The sequence below is a fragment of the Pongo pygmaeus genome, chromosome 1, assembly GCF_028885625.2.
Source record: "Pongo pygmaeus isolate AG05252 chromosome 1, NHGRI_mPonPyg2-v2.0_pri, whole genome shotgun sequence".
NCBI lineage: Eukaryota > Metazoa > Chordata > Mammalia > Primates > Hominidae > Pongo > Pongo pygmaeus.
Window position 1 is genome coordinate 26,246,917 of NC_072373.2, and position 21,439 is coordinate 26,268,355.

The window sequence follows — 21,439 nt, forward strand, 5'->3', positions numbered from 1 at the left end:
TACCTCTTAACCCGCCTCCTTCCTTCACACAACCTGCACTCCATTTGCCAAACCACTGGCAGTTCCCCAAATGAGCCACATTCCTTCATTCCTCTCCTGCCCAGAATGCCCTCCCTCTGCCCCGTCCAGCTGACAAAGTCATCTTTTTCTTTTTCACCAAGTCCCAGATGTAGGCACTTCTAGGCAGAGTAAGATACATATATTATTGCAGCATTTATCAAATTACACTATAACCATTTATTTACATGTCCACTGCCACTCCTCCAGGCTGCAAGCTCCTGAGAGCCAGATCGTATTTAGATTTGTATTTCTGGCAAGAAGCACAAGGGCTATGGAAGCTTAATATACATTTGTTGAATGGATGGTTAGTTTTAAGAAGTACCTAATAAACCTTGGTATTTGTATTTCCTTGAGTCTTGTTTTGGTTGCTACCTTTTTTAATAGAAATAGTCACTACTGCTTATGTTTACAAGTTTATTGAGTTCTAATTTTATCCTTTAAGATAAAGATTGCTGATATCATTCATTCACCCATTCATTCATCAGTAAATATTTATAGGGAGACACTTGTCAGATACTGGATTTGAAGTGAACAAATCAGACATGGCCCCTACCCTCATGAGGCTTACAGTCTATTAAATCTATTAAATATGAAGGACAGGCTGGCCTTGAACCAATAAACATGTCCATGTAAAGTCATAAATTGAAATGAGAGTTGTGAAGGAAAAGAACAGGTTATAAAGAGGAAGAATAATGGGAGGGACCTAATTTAGATAGAAGAGTTAGGGAAGTTCTCTTTGAAGAAGTTACATTAGAGGGAACACTAAAATGTGGGTAGGCGTGAGCCACGCAAAGTCATGGAGAAAGAGTATTCCTGGCAGAAGAAATAGCATGTGTGAAGACCTTAAGCAAGTGGAAAGCAGCTGCTGAGGCTGGGGCCTGGGAGGTGGGGACTGGGAGCAGACAAGCCTAGAGAAGTTGTCAGGGGCTAGATGATGGGGTTTTGACCTAGAATATAAATTTTGTTTGTCGTTCATAGGGAAGACATTGAAGGTTTAACATATGGGAATGACAAGAACCTCTGGCAGGGCTCTGTCTGTGAGCATCACATAGCACCCTGAGGATGTGTGTGCTACTCTAGGTTTCAGTGGAGAAAAAAGCAAGTGACAACCCTTCTGTCCCTGCTCAGCAAAAGCTTTGATCACCAGCCCCCTTCCCCTGAATATACTGGAGAAAAATAATGGAAGTGCATTTCAAGGTCCACATGTGAGAAGACCCTAAGCTGTCCTGGCTGTTCAGGTAGAAGTTGTCATCTTCCTCAATGATCTCAGCTGTTGGAAGACATGGCCAGGCAGACAGAATCTAAAAGTTCTTCCAGGTGTGACATGAGTCCCTGGAGCTCAGTGACAGAAACCAGTGTCCAAAACCAGATGCCACCCTGGGGAGGGGGGCTTTGGGAGTTCCTGGGAGGCCACAACATCGCCTGGAAGGCTCCTCTCTCCCACATATTCACAAAGTTGCATGATAAGCCAGGCCCCTGCTGGTCTTGCAGCATCCACCTATGATGCAGAGTAAACAGTGCCACACGTCAAGCTGTCCCCAACCTTGCCCTCGGTTCCACTACCAAAAGAGGGAACACTGGGCTTGCCCCAGCAAGGTGTTATTTATGTCAGGCTAGGGCCACTGTGGCTCCCACCTCTTACTGCTTTCTAGGTGCCCTTACAGACCTCCCCACTGCCCTCTGCATATGCCAGATTGTGAACACCCCCTCCCTCTCCACAGCCCCCACAGTGGGGTTCGGGTGGGCGGGAGGTGGTTTCATCCCTCTACGTGCAGCCCTTGGAGACCTACTTAGGCAATTTGTCACTCAGGCTTCAAGCTGCCAGCCGAGGAGGGGAGCTGAGAAGACTCTATAATGAGATCTTTGCGCTGTAATTAAGTGCCAGGCTTTGTTTTACACCTATCTTTCCCGCCTTGCCCGATCCCACCGCCAAGCTCCTCCAGGCAGTGAGTGGGGAGTGTCAGCTGCTCTGTGATTACACCCCAAGAGCAGGTGGCAGGGAGCTCCTCCGCCTGCAGTCTGCGCCCCACCCCCAGGCTTCCCCCACCACCTGTCTTAACTCAAGACAGATTTCTGTCCTTGAACTGGGTTTCACCCCAGAAAGCCACTCCACCGCTTTCTCATAAGGCTACCTCCTTTTAACCCTTTGGTTGCAGGGCCTCTGGGGTGTCCATTTCTTTCTTTTGACACGTTCCTTTTCCTGAAAGTTTCAGCAAACCCCATAGGCAGAGGGGGTTAGAAAAAGGAAAAGAGAAGTTAGGGCAGAAGGAGCACTGTTCTTATAGGACCGGAAGGGTCTGTCTTCTCTCTTGGGTCCTCCACACAAAATCGGAGCTTCCAAACACCCCAGCTCCCAAACATATGCAGCAGATTCTGCTGACAGGAATGTGTCACTGTGATCTTCACATTTTAGCCTGAAGTTTAGCCTAGCTGAAGAAGCACCGGACTGGGAGTGGGAGAACATGTGATGGTGCTTTTCTTTGGCCTGGCTCTGCTTTTGGACACTTCAGGTCTTCGGCCTGGGTTTCCTCCTCCGTACGATGAGGAGAGGATGGGAGGGGGCAATGCTGGCATGTGTGATCTCGATAGACACTGTGGGAGTCTGCAGAGACCGGAGCATTACCTCTGCCTCCTCTCCCCGGGCCTGGCCTCTCACAGCCCTCAGAGAAAACCCGTCCCTGGGCTGGGGGCGAGGCCGAGACGGGGCGTGGCCTGATCGGTGGGCGGGCCCTTCCGTGGGCGGGGCCGCGGGGCTTTCTGGAGCCCGAGCGAGGGCGCCGCTTCTGAGGCCAGGAGGAGCCAGCCGAGGCGCGGGCGGCGCGGGGAGGCGTCCCAGAGGTGAGCGCCCTGCAGCGGCAGGGGACGGGCCGGGGGCCCTAAGTCGTAGGCGGCGCGGGGCGGGGACGCGGCTGCCTGCAGCGGTCGGGCTCCTCTCCGCCCTCCTCCTGGGCTGTCCGGGTCTATTTTCCAGCCTATGTCCAACTCGCGCCGCCTCACTAGGCGGCGCTCTCTGCCCCGCGGCACCTGCGAGACGTGGGGTCCCTCGGCCCAGGGACAGAGTGAGGGTGTCATGTGGGTGTCCTGTGCCCGGCAGGTTGGAGACGAGGAGACCTCGGCAGTGACGAAGTCACTCACGCCCTCGCTTTGAAACAAAGCGGGTCCCTCTTGTGCTGTCTCGCTATCACTCTCGCCCCCACCCTGTGGAAGAGGCAGGTGGCTTGTCCCCAATCACTTTCTTCCTTGGAAAAGGGAGACAGGGCCACCTCCAGCAGGGCCATGGAAATCCCAGAAAGTCACTGAGCTGCTCAAAAAAAGGCCCGAAACACACCATCCCACAGCACCAGGCAGTGCACCCTGGCCAAGACTCCGTGGTAAATATCGCTGGCCTTTATGTTGAGGGGGGAAAAAAAGCCTGCCTGTGAAGATCATCGCCCAGTGGCCACGCTCCCGTGAAAACACAATTGGAAAGCCATTTTCTAAGGGGCGAGGGTGGGTCTGGGACCATGCTGTAGCTTGGGTGATTGATGGTCGCGGGAGTGAGGGTGCTGCCCTGGGAAGGCGCTGAGGCCCTGTTGGGTGGGAATCGATGGCTGCGGCTTTCTCCCGGAGGAGGGAGAGCGGTGTTGTTACCTAGTGTTAGGAACACATCCGTCCAGTCCAGCACCGTGAACTGCAAACAAGCAGAGTAACCCTAGTGTCCTTCAGATACTGTTGCTGAGCAGTGACTTAATGAGATGATCAGTTTGGACAGCAGGTGCATCTGTAATGCCGCCCTCTTGCTCAGTGCCTGGAAGAGGCATTGGTGACTCCCCGCTAATGCTAAGGGTAGCTACCGTGCAGGAGCAGTCAGGCTCTTGCAGGGCCTGTGTGGTTTCATCAGTTTTCTCCTGCATTTACCCAGCCCCTCTGAATTCTGAGACGTGTGTCCAAGATCTCTTGGACTCCTTGACTCAGTTCACCCTTGTTCTTGTGGGCAGAAAACAATTCCCAGTGTGCCATACACAGCCAGTCAGAAGGGAAGCCCTGGAGCAGGGCCCTGGGAGAAGTTCTGTGGGGCTAGATGCTAATTATTCAGTTACTGGATTGTGGGAAAATTCCAGGGGAGGTCCCAGAGGAGGGACCCGGCTAAAGCTAATTACTAAGCAGTACAAAAATAATCTCTCTCTCTCTCTCTCTCTCTCTCTCTCTCTCTCTATATATATATATATATATATATATATATTTTTTTTTTTTTTTTTTTTTTGAGCAGAGTCTCACTCTGCTGCCCAGGCTGGAGTGCAGTAACACTATCTCGGCTCACTGCAACCACTGCCTCCTGGGTTCAAGCGATTCTCTTGCCTCAGCCTCCCAAGTAGCTGGGATTACAGGTACCCACCACTACGCCTGGCTAATTTTTGTATTTTTAGTAGAAATGGGGTTTCACCATGCTGATCAGGCTGATCTCAAACTCCTGACCTCAGGTGATCCGCCTGCCGTGGCCTCCCAAAGTGCTGGCATTACAGGTGTGAGCCACTGTGCTGGGCCAAAAATAATCTAAATTTCAACAATCAGTATGACCATGCCTGTGCATATGACCCTAATTACCAGTCTGACTGATTCTTCCTTCCAAAATGATGGCAGAGGATCACCTCTTTGGATATTTACAGCTCTGAGCAAAGCAAAAAGCATTTAGGTGCCATTGTCTGAATGCAAAACCAGCCCTGCCAGGTTTTCAGTGTTGTTTCTGAGGAGGGAGCGCCTCTCCGGAGGACGGTGTTCCAGGACAGTGCCTCCGTTGTTCATTCCCGTGCATCAGGAAGTTTGGCCCTGCCGAGTGTTGAAAGCAAAACTCTCCTGTTTATTTGTCTCTGTATACTGACAGACTTAGACAGCAGACAGCACTGGAATGTCCAGATGTGTTTGTTTCACTCTTAACATTGTGGAAAAGAATGCAGAAGGCAGATCCAAAGCTTCAATCAGATTTCTGAAGCTTAAGTGATTCCCAGCCTTGGTCCCTTAATGTGAGAGCAACAGCGTATAGTGTCTTCCGCTCTCTGGGACAAACCCAAGTTTGAGGCATAGTCCCTGCTGTCCAGAAGCTCCTAGGCCTAAGTAGGAAGACAAAACCAGCACCTGTGAAACAATTAGAGCGCAATTAAGTGAGAAAGTATGTGGCAGCATCTGCTAGCTCAAAGAAGACAGCTAGTGCGGACTGACTGGGAAAGGAAGAGAGAGCTTCACAGAGCCAGCTGGTGTTCAGCTTGACTTAAGAATGACCATCAAGGGCTGGTCCAGGCCCAGGAAAGGAAGCATGAGGATATACGAAGCTCAGAATAACCAAAGGCACTTGCTGCCCAGAGCCAATTCAAATTCCTGCCTTCCAGGAATTCTGGCTGTGGGTCCTGCCACTCTCTTCCTCACCCAGCCATACTGCCCTTCTTATAGCGTTCTAACCATGCCTTTTTTTTTTTTTTTTTTTTTTTTGAGACAGAGTCTTACTCTGTCACCTAGGCTGGAGTGCATTCATGTGATCTTGGCTCACTGCAACCTCCGCCTCCTGGGTGTAAGTGATTCTTCTGCCTCAGCCTCCCGAGTAGCTGAGACTACAGTCATGTACCACCATGCTCAGCTAATTTTTGTATTTGTAGTAGAGGTGGGATTTCACCATGTTGGCTAGGCTGGTCTCAAACTCCTGACCTCAGGTCATCCACCTGCCTTGGCCTCCCAAAGTGCTGGGATTACAGGCGTGAGCCACCACGCCCGGCTTGACCATGCCTTTTTTGTGTGCCTCCTTCACTTTGTGCCTACTCTCCTATGCTCAAAATGCTCTGCTGAGCAATCCTCTACAGTTTTTAAGAAGCAGCTCAAATGGCACCTTCTCCAGTGAAGACTTCCCTGGCAGGCCCCTACCCAAGTCAGCAGAGTTGGAGGGTTTCTCCTTTGTTCTCCATTGGTCCTTGCATAGACCTCTGTTGAAGCTCTGTATTGTCCATAGGAGTTAAGGGGTCTTTGACTCACTCACTGAAGCAGAGCTGTGTCTCACTTACCTAGGGCTTCCCTGAGCCAAATTTCGTGTCTGGCACATAAGAGCCATTTGATAAATGATTCTTGATTGAAATTCAAGCCCTTATAGGTAACAGTGAAGTGCCCCACCAACTTGGAGTAGAAGGCACAGGTTATGTGTTATAGGGAGTCTCAGATTGGATAAATTAGACGGAGCCAGTTCCTAGAGGCCTTGAGGAGTCTGAGTGTAATGCAGTGGTGGTGCTCAAAACTCATAGCACCCGCTATTGCCTTCACTATAGAATTCTAGAGTCTTCTTGATCTGCCCCCAGCATATCCTCTTTAGCCTCATCTTCCACCAGCTCCCACCTTGAACCCACAAATCTACCTTCTAAGCCACTCCAGCCCCAGGTAGCTCCCCAGGCCTGGGCTCTCTCTTCTCCTTTGTCCATGCTGTTTGGCAGCCTTGGCCAGGAATGCCTACTGCTCTCCCCGGCTAATTCCTGATCATTCATACTCCAGATCTGAATCCCCTATGTGCAGAGGCCCCTCAGGCTGGGTTTTCAAGTTCTCCTCTGTGCTCCATAGCATCCTGCACAGCCTCTAACAGCATTTATCACACCTTCTTATGGCTGCTGGTTACTTGGCCATCTCCCTGCTGGTTAGTTCCCTGAAGGCAGTGATTGGGTTAATCCTTGATGTAGCCCCCATCAGCTAACATTGTTCCTAGGAGATGGTGTCCAATAAGCGTGCATTGGATGGTAGGCTGAACCATGGTGATAAAAATATCAAACAAAGGACAAATCTAGAGACATCTGGAAGGGGAAAACTAGAATTTGGTGATGAGTTATATAAAGAGAGTGTATTAGTCTGTTATCACACTACTAATAAAGATATACCTGAGTCTGAGTAATTTATAAAGGAAAGAGGTTTAATTGACTCACAGTTCCACATGGTTGGGGGGGGACCTCACAATCACTGTGGAAGGCAAGGGGGAGCAAAGTCACATCTTACATGGCGGCAGCCAAGAGAGCATGTGCAGGGGAACTCCCATTTATAAAACCATTAAATCTCTTGAGACTTATTCGTTATCACAAGAACAGCACGCAGAAGACCTGCCCCCAGGATTCAGTTACCTCCCACTGGGTTCCTCCCTCAACACGTGGGAATTATGGGAGCTACAATTCAAGATGAGATTTGGGTGGGGACACAGCCAAACCATATCAAAGAGTAAGGGACAAGGTTCCTTCAAACCTATGAGGCAGGTGGAGATGGTGTCCTGCAGGGGTAGGATTCCCTAGCCTGGGGAGAAGTCCACTTATATGTCTCTGAGTACTACGCAAAAATGCTTTTTGTTTCCTGGAGGATTTTCAAAATTCAAAATATCAAGTCACTTTGAGACGTATTGAGTCTGATGTTAAAAAAGGAATGTTCTAGAGTCAACTGAAACACACTTTAAGTACAGGTGAGGTCAGGCCTAGAGAAAGATTTTGGGAGCATAGTGGCGACAGTTTAACTTGTGAAAGCAAATGTGGTCACTGGTGGAAGAAGCCTAAAGCAGAGAACAAGGTCTTGGGGAAATCTGGAAGCCACGGGGGTGGGAAAAAGAAAAGTATCTGTTGGAAAATAGAATGATAGAAAGATAGGGAAAAAACTAAGGAAGCCAAAGGAAGAGATATTTCAAGAAGAAATAGGTGGCCAAAGCTGCCCAATGCTAAAAAACAAACAAACACCCACAAGAAGATTCATAAAAGAAAAGAGGCTGGGTGCAGTAGTTCATGCCTGCAATACCTTGGGAGACCAAGGTAGGAGGATTGTTTGAAACCAATAGTTCAAGACCAGTCTGGGCAACATAGTGAGACCCCCCACCCCCACCCCACACACAAAAATTATCTGGGCATGGTGGCACATGCCTATAGCCCCAGCTACTCCAGAAGCTGAGGTGGGATGATCACTTGAACCCAGGAGTTCAAGGCTACAGTGAGCTCTGATTGCACCACTTCATTCCAGTCTGGGTGATACAGTGAGACCTCGTCTCAAAAAAAAAAAAAAAAAAATTTAAAAAGCCAGACCTGAGGAGTTTAAAGAGAGGCTAGTTACTGAGTTACTGGGCAATGGAAACACTGGGTGGGGTTTTTAGACTTTTTGTCTGAGGAATTTGGCCATAAAAGAAAGAAGGAAGGAGGGGTCTGCTCAAGAGAAGATGTTCTGTTTGTTTTATGGTAAGAGAGATCTGCCTGCCTTTGACCACACTAGGGAAGGAGCTCATTTATGCTAAAGGAATATGGATAAATATTCGTATTGTTCACATTGGTTATATTTCATTTAAACCTTCCTCTCCTCCTTTCCTGTCCCCTACAAGTGTCCCATAGAACTTTCTTTCTGGGGAATTGCCAAAGTCATGGTATTGCTAAATCCAGTGACAGGGTGTTGCAACACAGAAATCATTGGTTCTCACTTCACTGGCCTGTAATGAGCCTCCCTCAATGCTTCCAAACAACTTTCCTTCCTAATAGTGCTAGTCAGGCATTTTCTTTTTTACTGTGCACAAATTAATAACATCAGCAATAATAGCAAATGCATAGATAGCAGTTACTCTGAGCTACAGACTACTGTGAGTACCTTTGAGGGGTAAGTGGTGAACCAGTATTCAAGCTTAACATATCTGTCTTCAGGGTCCATGTACTTAAACCGCTATGCTTAAATTCAAGATAAGTAAGTTTGTATTTTACCATAGATTGATGTTCATGTTCCTGACACTACTACAAGATTCATAGTCCTGATGCTACTGACAACATGGCTTCTCTACAGTCACCAAACCAGGTATCTCTCTGGACCCAGGTTCACTGTGAGTTGGACTAGCTTTAATAGTCAATAAGGCCAGGGACAACGGCACATGCCTGTAATCCCAGCACTTTGGGATGCTGAGGCGGGCACATCTCTTGTTCCCAGGAGTTTGAGACCAGCCTGGGCAACATGGCGAGACCCGCTTCTACAAAAAATAGAAAAATTAGCTGGGCATGGTAGCCTGTGCCTGTAGCCCCAGCTACTTGGGAAGCTGAGGTGGGAGGATCACCTGAGCCGGGGGAGTTCAAGGCTGCACCATGATCACGTCACTGCACTCTAGCCTGGGTGACAGAGTGAGACTCTCTCTCAAAAAAAAAAAAACAGTCAATAAATAATTTGATAGTCAACAAGTAATCTGCCACATGCAAAGTATTGCAAGGGACCAAAAAATATAAGCTATATGTCCCATCTCATTTACTCTTCATAACCATCCCATTTTACAGGCAGGGAAACTGTCTGGATTTGAACTCAGACGACCATGATAAAGGCAAAATTGAAAGTCACTTTTAGTCCTGAGTTTCTGGGGTCTGAGATTCCTCCTCATCTTGGTCAGAGATATAACTGGGTTCAGATAGCTTCAACACTACCTTTTATTTTCTTTCCCAACCTGTGAACCAAAAGGGTAGTGAGTGTGAATCTCTAGCATGCACAGATGTGCAAGAAATACTGCCTCGCCACTATTTTCTAGATATTAATATTGGTTTAGAGCCTTCGTCTCATCTGGCTGGCAACCATAGAAACCACCCCAGGTTGTGTCACTGTGTCACAATTTCAGATCTCTTATGCATTGCCAAGATCCCAGAGGCACGGGTGCAGGTGTCTCCTGCTCCCCTATCTGGTCCACTCGGGTTACCACTGAATGCACTCTTGTGCCTGTCTTGCCTAGCAAGTGCCCACTGCTTCCAGACCACATAGCTAACTCACTGGGGTCCTGCCAGAGTCCTGTCCTCCTGGTACCCATAGACCCCTTTTCCCTTCCTGTCTTCCTGTTTCTAGAAGCATGCCTCTCTGCTTTACCCATCAGCACCCCCCATCCCTCTTCCCCCAACTTGGCAAAGCCTTTGTGTCCCCAACCTAAGGCCCTGTTTGGGAAATTGAAGCCAGAATAAACTGCAGGCTATTCCTGGTAGGGTTCTGACATATACCTGCCCTGGGCCAATGACTAGTGAGCTGGCTACAGAGGTGGAGGTGAGCCTAGGAAAGTAGAAATACAAGGAGGGGGAAAAAAAGTCAAATCTCAAAATATCTAGCCACAGACACAAGCTCCTCTGAGGGTAATTTCATGAGGGGGGGGGAAAGTTGCTATTTAAAGCTAGGATATATGTGGATCCATTTTTTTCATCGGTACATTAATAACATCATTTTCCACTATGTATCTTCAAGATCCGGTGTAACAGGCTTGCAAATTTGCAAGAATGAAGAAGGAATGTTCTGCTCCAGGGAGGATTGGCCCTGGTCTGTGATTGCTGTCATGATGATACTCAGCAAGTTTCCTTAGATAACTTCAGAGTTAACAAGAATGTAAAAATGCTTCCATTTCAAACTCACCGTTACACATATGCAGAAACTGAGGACAATGAAAGTTAGACTTGTCTAGGATACCCAGACTGTGGCTGAAGGAGGACTAGAACCGATATTTATCCTCTCCCAGCCCAGCATTTTTGCCATGGTCTCATGTATCTCGAAGTAACCACCACTAGCAAGTTGGAGCCAAATCAACTAGCTGACTCCCTGCCCTGACTCAGAATGGAGCACAGCCACCCTGGGCAGTCTGCCCAGGCAGATTCCACATGCAATAAACCTCCTTCGGGTCCCAGGACACTGGGCACAGGGTGAGGACCTGTGTTTCCAGCAGGGATGCGCTCGCCAGCCTCGCCTGTCCCTGCTTACAGTCCCTCGGGCAACACCAGTGAAATCATCTTCCTCTCAGGGCATCCTCATCCTGGCCTGAGCGCCCCCCACCTTTCCTTCTCAACCTCGTCAGGGCTTACCTTGCATCAGGGGGTGTCTCCAGCAGCTACAGGGTGCATTGGATTTTATCTGCCTGGGAAGCTTTCTCTTGATTCCTTCGCTGGCCCAGCACAGACTACACATGCCTCTCAGAACAGTTCTCAAGTGTTTGATACTCTCTCTTCACATTCCCATTCCGTATCTAACTGATCAGTTTAATAGGGTTCCTAGTCGCCGGTCACCACCCCCACCCCAACTGTTTCCAATTTACATCACAATCCAAATAATTTTTGCAGCGCTTAGCAGATTGTCTGTGTCATTACTTTCAGGGATGCCATATTGGACTTCCCTACTCTCATCTGCTCCAGCTCCCTGACCTTATAGTTGCCCAGCTTTCCTGGCAATTGACTTTGCCCGTCAATACACAGGATTTAGCTGAGTAGCATCCAGCTAAATTATTTTCTAATTGAGAATATTGGCGCCGTCCGAACCTGGAGACAGGTAGGGATGTTCACTTTCTGGGCGAGCTACCTTTTCCCGACGATTTTAAATGTTGTGCTAGTTGTTCGTTTTTAATAATCACTAAAACAAAATTATTTCTTTCAATCAGATGCTTTAAAATTGTGTGCTATAGAGTTATAATGTGCAAACAACGGGGAAGCTATTCGGTACCTAAGCCATGTGAGTTTTCAACATAACTTTTCAGAAGCCTTTGCTTGCGGCTGTTTTTGTTGTTTTTTGATGCTGGGAACCACCACCTAAAGATGGTAAAGAAAACAGAGGAAGCTTTCCGGTAACTCATGCTAAAGAAACACAAAATCACTCCAGTGCCTTGAGAAATTTCCCTTCCCTCTCTAACTTTCCCCTTCAGTGTTCTAAAGGGAAGGCGTTTCTGGTAAGGTGTAGTTGCGTAAATGATGGCTGCCTACTTCAGCAAGCAAGAACTGTTGGAGTATTAAGCATGGGTAACTGGATCCTCTGGTTTGGGCACTGAAGGATGCCTGGAAGCCGGAAGCAGGCTGTTGCTGCCGGGGTAGGGGCGGCGAGGGTGGGAGGTAGAAACTATTATTGCTGTGATTTTATAGGCAATTGCTGTGATTTTATAGGCAGTAAACTGATGCTCCGAGAGGTTCAGCACTCGCCCAAGCTCACACACCTACTAAGCTGTGGAGTTAGGATTTGAATCCAGCTACAAATTTAGTTGTCATTGAAATGTCTAAATGCACTCTACTGCGCAAGCGTTAGGAACTTCCCAGCGGAGCTTAGCTCAGGGCCGCTTGCAGCTCCTCCCCGCCCCGCTCGACTCTCCGGCCGCGGCTCCGCGGGCTCCTCCCCCTTGGTCCCTGCCCCTTTTGCGCCCTCTGCTGGTCTCTAGGGAAAGCGCATCTCCTGAAATCAGAAGTCGCACCCAAGCTGTCCTGTTTCCTTAGCTCCTAGTAAAGCGATATGACCCATCCATCCCCTCCTCCTCAAAGCCTCACATAAATCTTCTTTGAGGTACTCTCTGATGCTTCACTCTTCAGCGCTGAGAAAAATGGGGGGGAAGGGGAAGTGAATGTATTACTATAGCCCCTTCTCAAAACCAATCGTGCAGCATCTTAGTCATGCCTCGTCCTGGAAGAATGAGGCAGCTCACGTGGGCATGGGGGTAATGAGCAGGGAGGCAGTTACAGACTCTTAGGTTTTCACCGCTAACAGTGTGGTCAGTGGACCAGCAGCAGCATCACCTGGGAGCCCGTTAGAAATGCAGACTCTCAGGCCCTGCAGCCACAGCCCTGATGAATCAGAATCACCGTTTCAAGGAGGTCTCAGGCGGGCCGTTTCAGGTTCCAAGCTCGTTTTGAGGTTCTATGGATGCTTTGCAGCATATTCAATTTTGATTTTGTTCAAAGGTCACAGTGACAACTAAGTTTGCAGCTGGATTCAAATCCGAGCTCCACAATGTAATAAATGTGAGATCTTAGACAAGTGCTTAACCTCTCTGAGTTAATCATCTATAAAATAATGGAAAGCACTATAAGCCAACTCTTCAACTTTCAGGACATTGTTCACCCGAAACCTGAAATCCAATAACTGCACTGTCTTCTAACACAGCCATAATTTACCTAAATGTACTGCTTAGAAATGTCTCACTCTGATGGTGACCTTAGTTCTATTTGTCCCTAGAGAGCCGCAAGACCATTTTGTCTGGAGGTTCTCTGCTCACTGGAGAATAGGGACAGTGGAACTGTCCTCATCCTTGTGCTTGAGTCTTTGGAAACCAAATGACCCCAGAAATGTCATGAAAGAGATTTTTAGGTCCCAGAGGAACTGAATGGCTTAGACACCCACCTTCTGAACAAGAGGCTGGGCCAGAGATTTCTCAAGATCCCGTCAACCTTGGTGTTCTATACGCCTTGATTTACAAAATGGTCTTGATCTTTTCCAATTAAAATTCCATTTAGTAGAGATACACAGAAAGTTTGCAATTCTTCCACAAGAAAACTGCTGTATGGCATAGAAAAATATCTACATAATATTTTTTGTTTCTTCTTCTTAATTAGCTTTCCTATTTTCCCTTAGGAAAACAAAAAGTCCTTTCTCCTGATTCACCAAAAAATAAAATACTGACTACCATCACTGTGATGAGATTCCTACAGTCTCAGGAACTGAAGTCTTTAAACAACCAGGGACCCTCTGCCCCTAGAATAAGAACATACTAGAAGTCCCTTCTGCTAGGACAACGAGGTAAGTGCTTCTGCTAAAAATGTGTCATAAGTGTGTGTGTGTCTGTGTGTGTATGACACATGTATAAATATATGCATATTTGTTTATATATAATATGTACAAATATACATACATAATATATATATATATATGTACAAATATACATACATATAAGGTCTCTCTGTCGCCCAGGCTGGAATAAAGCAGTGTGATCATAGCTCACTGCAGCCTCAAACTCTTAGGCTCAACGGATCCTCCTGCCTCAGCCTCCCAAATAGCTCAGACTACAGGTGCACACCAGCATGCCTGGCTAATTTTTCTATTTTTTGTAGAGACAAGGTCTCACTATGTGGCCCAGGGTGGTATAGAACTCCTGGGCTCAAGCAGTCCTCCCATCTTGGCCTCCCAAAGTGCTGGGATTACAGGCATGAGCCACCATGCCCAGTCCTATCTTCAAAATATTAATGGAGAAAAATATTGCTGGGGTACTTAAGTTGTGCCAGATACTACAGGGGGATCCTGCATGAACGAAACTGAGTGCCTGCCCCTCAAGACTTACAATCTAGTGGAGAAGGCATAATATAATAAAAATGCCACGATGGAGATATACCCAGAATACCAGGGGACGGAGATAAAGAGTGCATGTAGGCCAGGCATGGTGGCTTATGCCTGTAATCCCAACACTTTGAGAGGCCGAGGCAGGTGGATCGCTGGATCCCAGGAGTTCGAGACCAGTCTGGGCAACATGGTGGAACCCTGTCTCTACAAAACAAAAACAACAACAAAAACAAAAATTAGCTGGGCATGGTGGTACAAGCCTGTAGTCCCAACTACTTGGGAAGCTGAGATGGGAGCATCACTTGAGCCCAGGAGATTGTGGCTGCAGTAAGCCCTGATTGCACCACTGCACTCCAGCCTGGGTAACAGAGCGAGACCTTGCCTCAAAACAAAAAAACAAATACAAACTAGTGCACATAGAAGTGTGAGAAGTGCACGTAGAAGTCTCATGGCAGAGGTGGCCTCTGAGGTGGCCTTTGACGGGGGAGTTGGAATGGGAAAAGCAGATGAGACGTTCACGAGCATTCCAAGCCCCAGGACCAGCCTAAGCTGAGAGATCGGGTGGAGGGCAGACTCTGAGAATGGCAAGTTAGATCTTGAGCACAAGGCAGTGACGGGACGCCAGTGTAGATACAGCCAGGAAGGCAGGGTGGCTGGAGTTTCCCGCTCTGTGAAATGAAAGAGTTCAAGCACGAGGACCTCTCTAGTCAACCATTCCAGAATTCACTTAGAGTCTGTGGTGGGGACCCTGAGGTCATCCTGCAGAGTTTGAGTGATATGGGCATGAGGAGTCAGTGAAGACTTCTAATCGGAGTCATGCCCTAGGAAGCCCCCTCAGATAGCAAGTGAGGGGTGTGTGTGTCAGGGTCAGGCTTACTCTGGGAGACTAGCAAGGTGGTGTCTCCCATATCTAGAGAGGAGGCAGTGGAGCCTTGCAGCCGAGCAGTGGCTGCAGAATTGGAAGAAGGGGAATGGATGCTGGAGGCATCCTGATGCGAAATTCACAGAACTGGCCACCAACAGCACTGATGCTCTGCTTAAGGCTTCTTCCAGCTGGCAATTAAGGAAACCAGAATGACCTCACCCTCCTGGTTAGATTTTAAGGATATATACACTAAAGACAGAAATAAGGATCCATGAGCAAAGATGAATATGAGGCAGTGTCTGACCAGTGAGAAGGGTCTCAGAAAGGCTATAGCCCTAAATGCTCTGAATTTGGGGGAAATGCTACAAATATGCAAAATGATTTTTCAAGCTCTGTTCAGATAAGCAAGAAGGAAGCAACAAGCTCACTCTCAGAAGCAGATGGTGCAATGGTATCATACTAGCAGATAACCACTCCCTGGCAGGAGAGAAGTGATGGCCCGGGTAGGAGAGAAAGAAGCAAGCAAGTGATGTGGGGCTGTTCTGAATCTGCCCAAGTCCTTCGCAGACCAGCCCATCCAAGGAACCCAGAGAACTGGCAGAGGAGCCCTCTGCACCTGGCAGCCTTTTCTGCAGGGCCACGAAGAGGGAGGGAGGCACCAGGCAGGATGTGAGCAAATTCATTCATTCAGCAGATATTTGCCAACATACTACATTCTAGGTGCTTGCAACACGGTGAGTCAAAGAGAACCAAACAATACTTGGCCTCTGGAACAAAATTCTGATTCACAAAAAGGGACATAGGTGGGCTTTTAAACCACAAACCAGTGAGCTTGACAGCAACTGTGGACAAATTTCTAGAAGAGGTTTAGTAGGTGGTCTGCAGCTCTGTGGAACGGTGTGGGGATCCTTGTATGTCAGCCTGTGTTTCTGAATGGCGAGTCACAGAGAACTCAGCTTGTTTCCATCCTGACAGGGTTACCCTTTTCTAGCAACTCTAGGAATTTGGCAGGGCATTTGACAGTCTCTCAGGGTACGCCCCAACCCCCACCCATTGCTAATGGAACAAAGACTGCACATAAAAGTGCACATAGAAGGGAAATTTAGGCTACACTTAATAGACGTGCTTTGTATTATGGAATCATAAAGACCTAGAGAGGCAAACAGACCCTAATGAGACCACCGGGCATCAGTAAATAAATCAACCGTTCTGCAGTGCACAGAAACCTCGTGTGCTGATTCTCTGAGTCCTCTTTAGAGAATAGTAGTCAGTTGTCAGACGTTTACCCCGCTGTGTTAATCCCTGATGCTAATGACTGTTGCTGCTCAGGCGTGTGATGGCTCTGAGAAGAAACCTGGGTAGGAGCTTGCTTTCCGTTTTGCCCGCATGAACGGACTGCCTGTTCCTGGCCGTGGAGTGCATTTTGCACTCACGTTTGCACGTTTGCCCTCCCTCCCTGACCTTGTTAGCCTGAGTGTGAGCTGCCTGGGGCCCAGTCACACCTCCCTGACCCCAGCTTCCCCTCCCAGTGGCGCTGGGACTGTTCCCCGGGGAATGTTCCCCGGGGAATGTTCCCCGGGACTGCGGCAGAGCCCTCTTCGCGGGCCTGACACGGTGTCCGGCCGCACGGATGACCGGTAGAGGGCAGCAGCGCGCTCCGGGTCGGTCGGGAGCAGGGCCTTCCTAGTCCAGAAACCGGGTCAGGTCCGCTGCTGAGGGCCGGGGCCTGGTGGGCTAGGGGCAAGGGCAACCTGGTGAAGGGGTGGGCTCACTCTGCAGGAAGAAGAGAAAGAGGAGACGTGGAGAAGTCCTGCTGACCACATGGCGTATTGGACACTGCACCTTTATGTGGGCCCCAATGTGCCTGGCGCATGGTTTCTGCGACAGGAGCCCAGCCGTCACGTGTAGACATGCAGAAGGCTGGCAGATGGGCTAGAAAAGCAAGGAGGCTCAGCACTTGGAGGTGTCGAAAGAGGGTTTGAAGAGAAAGCCCGGAGTGCCTGGAATGATGGACAGGCATGAAGAGGCTGACACCATGAAAGTCAGGGACAGCTCAAGGGCACTTTCAAGGCCGTCACGGAATGGTGCGGAGAAGTGAACGTGCGCAACAGCTGGAGAGGGCGGTTGTGAGGAGGGTCGGAGAGAAGGCCCTCCTATCACCGGTAGAGGGTCATGACTGCAAGTTGTCCAGGTTCTTGGCGTTTTGAACAAAGAATTGGACAAAACACCCAGCAAAGCAAAAAGCAAAGAGAGTGCAAATGCAAAAAGCAACCAATCGGAGGCTAGGAAGAAGTTACAGTTATATTTCTATGCAAATGAAGACTCGACAGGCCATCAGTGTGATGGGTTGTGGACAGCAGCTATTCAGAGTCTGGAGTGAACTTACAAAGTTGCAAATGAAGACTCACCTGCAACCAGTCTGATTGGTTGCGGACAGCCAATTTCCCATCTGCCACGCAGAAAAGGACAAAGGGAGTAGCGTCTGGTCCTTTTGTTACTTATGCATGGAAAGTTAGGATTTTCCTTTCAATTTAGTTCTAGGAAGTCGGCGTGAAACAGACTTAGGTTCCTTGCCTCCAGACCCTATTCTCCTGCCTCACTCCCACATTGTTCCATTGTCAGGAATAAACAACTCTAGGGGTAAGGTGGACCTCCAGATGAAGATGAAGGTAGAAGGGGAGGAAAGGCTGAGAGACTAACCTGCCACTGGGACCCAGGGCCAAGGCCCTTTGTGATTGAGGGGAAGTGACCACAGATCAGCAGATGATGACTGAGAGATGGGCTGGAGCAGGACTGCGGTCTGGTCCTGAACAACACATGCAGCCATGCCCAGAGATGCTAGGCTTAGAGGCTAACATGCAATAGACAGCTGCGTGGCCTTAAGTTACTTAGCTTCTCTGGGCTTCAGTTTCCTTATCCGTAAAATGGTACCTACAGTAATGGTACACAGTAATAGTACCTACAAAAGACTGGGAGGATGAGGGAAGGGAGGGAGCTCCCAGCTGTGTGGGGAGGAGCATACGGGCGAGGGTAACCCCCCATATGGTATTATAGGGATTTGCGTCTATTTCTGTCCTCCCTCCAGACTCTAGCCTCATGGTTCTCAGACATGGGTATGCATCAGAATGACCCAGATGCATTAAAAACACTGCCAGGTCCCAGCCCCAGAGCTTCTGATTCAGTGGGGCTGGGGTAAGGCCCAGTAATTTGCATTGCTCACTAAGCCCAGGGGCTGCTGCTGCTGCTTGTTCCAGGACTGCACTGTGGGCACCACTGCTCTGGAGTCTGCAGAGCTCTAGCAGGGACTCCTGTTGAGGAGAGACGGGCATATAGTGGGAGCCGAGGCCTAGGACGAGTAACTCTAGGACAAACAAAAATTCCAGTTACAGTGCAAGAAGAGGTAGTGCTGAATGAAAAAGCGATCACTCCAGCAGAGCTTTAAAGTCATGGTGGTTTATGAAGGAAGTTAGAATTGCACCTGGGGAGCAAGTGCTGAGGTTAATGGCAGTGCAATCCCCCGTCTGTTTTATTGGAACTGTTGTCAGAGGCAGAATGCTGGGCTGGAGGGACTGTGGCCCTAGCAATGTTTTGGACTTGACAATGCCCATTTGTTGGGCATGGTTCCGGTGGGATGCTGTATTATGCCTCTAGAGAATGTATTTGTCCTGGAAGAGTTCACTTTGTCCACTGCCCTCGAGCCTTTATCCAAGGCTAAACCCACATTCTGTACCTACATTTGAAATTGGTCCAGGAATTTTATACCTGTGTGAATTTGGAGAAACTCTCCAAATTCATTTGGAAATGAATTAGTGTTTTTCTCAGACAGTGAGTCCTCCATGCTTGCTGTTCCAATGGCCCTCCAGGTTTGGGCCCAGCACCTGCCAGGAGAAGCATTCCCTCTGTAGCTTCCACCTGACCACAGCCAGCCCAAGCCCCGCTCAGAACCCCAGGCCTGCCAGCGAGCCTGTGACTGGAATTATCTGTTAGGGATCAAGCATTAACTTGACACAGGAGCAGCCCTGGCTCAGCTGGAGGCATCCGCATGCTGTGGTGCCCCAGGAGCAGAGGCACCCCCGAAATGCAGGCTGTGTGTTTGCTGCAGAGACACCACGGCCCATAACTCCCCAAGCATAGGTGAGCAGCTCTGCTGTCCAGGCAATGAAGTCAAGAAAGGGAACCAGCCCAGCTAATGGCTGGGATTAAAGCTAAATGAATTCAGCTCAAATGAAAGGGATACTGACCCTTCTCCCTCTGGCCTCATTAACTTAATTAACAGTGCTTGGCAGGAGTATTGAAGCCTGCATTGATTGTTCTGTTTCTGTTTTTCCCCCTCAAAGCCCTAGATACAAGTTAAATCAGCCTTAATAATAAAAACCCAATACTCAACAGCCCTCAGATTTTCTTGCCAGCCCTTCCTCCTCTAAGAGAATCACTTGGTTTCTGAGTTGGAGGGGATCCATTAGACCAACACTTCTCAAAGCATGGCCTGAGACCACTAGCATCAAAGTAACTGGGATATGGCTATAAAATGCACTTTCCAGGCCTCAGAGGCCTGTGGCACTGGAATATTGAGAAGTCCAGTTTGGGTATTTGTAGTGGGTTTTGGGGGTTTAATTTAATTTTTTTAATTGTGGTAAAATAGACATATAATTTTCATTTTATAAAAAATGTCCATTTTAATAATTTTTAGGCAGACGGTTCAGTGACATTAAGTACATTCACCACTGTTTATCTCCAGAATGTTTTCATCATCCCAGACTGAAACTCTGCCCATTAAACGCTAACTCCCCATCCTCCCCTCCCAGCCCCTGGTAACTTCTGCTCTGCTTCCTGTCTCTTTGAATTTATCTATTCTAGATATCTTGTAAGTGGATTCATGCAATATTTGTTCTTTTGTGACTGGCTTATTTTACTCAGCATAATGTCTTCAAAGTTCATCTGTCTTGTACTGTGTGTCAGAATTCCATTCCTTTTTAAGGCTGAAAAATATCTCATTATATAGACAACAAATTTTGTTCATTTATTCATTCATTGGTGGACATTTGGGTTGTTTCCACCCTTTGACTATTGTGAGTGATACTGCCATGAATATTGGTGTGCAAATATCTGTTGAGCTTCTGTTTCCAGTTCTTTTGGGTGTACACCCAGAAGTGGAATTGCTGGGTCATGCGACAGTTAGTTCTGTGTTTCATTTTTTGAGTCAGTACTGTTTTTAAGCAGCCCACGTGGTTCTAAGGTGCAGTCAGGGTTGCAGTTGGAAGACCAGGTGATCAGACTCTCTGCTGGTGGAGTCACCTGAAGACTCTGAACAACCCTGGATGCCCAAGCCACACTCCACACCAACTAAATCAGCCTTTCTCAGATGGGACCCAGACGCTTGTATTTTTTTAAAGTCCCCTGGTGATTCCTGTGTGTAGCCAAGTTTGAGAACCATTGGTTTCCATCAGTGATTCTCAAATTTGAGTGTGTATAAAATTCACACAATGGCTAACGATACAGATTCCTGAGAGAGCACACCACTGCCCCACCACCACCACACCCCTGCCGCCGCCGCCACCACCACCAACCACCGCCAACCCCAAAGAGGCTCATTTAATGCATCTGTGGTCAGTCTGGGCTTCCTGGGTCTGAAGACTTCCCAGTTGATTCTAATGTGTAGCCAAGGCTGAGAGCTACTAATCTTGTTCAGTCTTTCAATTAAACATGAGAACACTGAGACTGTGAGAGGTGACACACTGCCCAAGTCCCCGAGCTCGTTAGGGTCTGAGTCTGCACTCATTCCCAGGGCTGATTTTCAAGACAGTCCCACGGGTTCTCCATACTCTGCCTTGCAGGTGCAGGGGGTAGAATCCTATATAGAACCTGTATTTTTTCTACTCTTAATTTGAACTGTAATCCTTGAATTAGAGTATAGTCAGTGCTGCTGTAATGCTTGTTTTGGAATGTAAATTTGTTTCTAACATGATTGATGTATTAGGGAACAATATTAATGTGTTAAGGAAGACTATTGATATGCTGGAGAATAATATTAACATATTCAAGAATGTGAATTTCATATTTGCTTATGTGCAATTTCTTGCATGTAAAGGCAGAAAACTGCACCCAGCTGTGCCAAAACACAAAAGAATACACAAAATACACCTCCAATACTAGTCAGCTACCTCATTCTCCATGTGTGATTTGAGCCACATGCACCCACATCTGTTGCTGTAACTTCCCCTCTGATATCAAAAAACCCTTCTTCCCCCATTCACAATAACTCACTGGCCGAGTGCGGTGGCTCAGGCCTATAATCCTAGCAATTCTGAAGGCCGAGGCAGGTGGATCACCTGAGGTCAGAAGATCGAGACCAGCCTGTGCAACATGGTGAAAGGCCATCTCTACTAAAAATACAAAAATTAGCCAGACCATGGGCACACCTGTAATCCCAGCTACTCAGGAGGGTGAGGCAGGAGAATCACTTGAGTCTGG

At 48.1% G+C, this 21,439-nt stretch overlaps 1 protein-coding gene across 7 annotated transcripts in view; it reads left to right on the forward strand.

Moving 5' to 3' along the window:
• Nucleotides 1-2,786: 2,786 nt before the first annotated feature.
• Nucleotides 2,787-21,439, forward strand: part of TLR5 (toll like receptor 5) — a 37,196-nt gene continuing 18,543 nt past the window's right edge. For 2 of the 7 annotated variants that reach the window (XR_008494215.2, XM_054451832.2), the window contains exons 1-3: nt 2,796-2,898; nt 8,780-8,865; nt 13,402-13,566. Coding sequence is in view for 1 of the 7 variants with exons in the window: in XM_054451824.2 (XP_054307799.1) it covers nt 15,636-15,637 (2 nt within the window). In the remaining 6 variants the exon portion in view is untranslated. Of the gene's footprint in view, nt 2,899-8,779; nt 8,866-11,168; nt 11,341-11,449; nt 11,521-13,401; nt 13,567-15,591; nt 15,638-21,439 lie in introns of those variants that run through there. The other 5 variants (XR_008494217.2, XM_054451843.2, XR_008494216.2 and 2 more) reach the window with 4 other exon arrangements.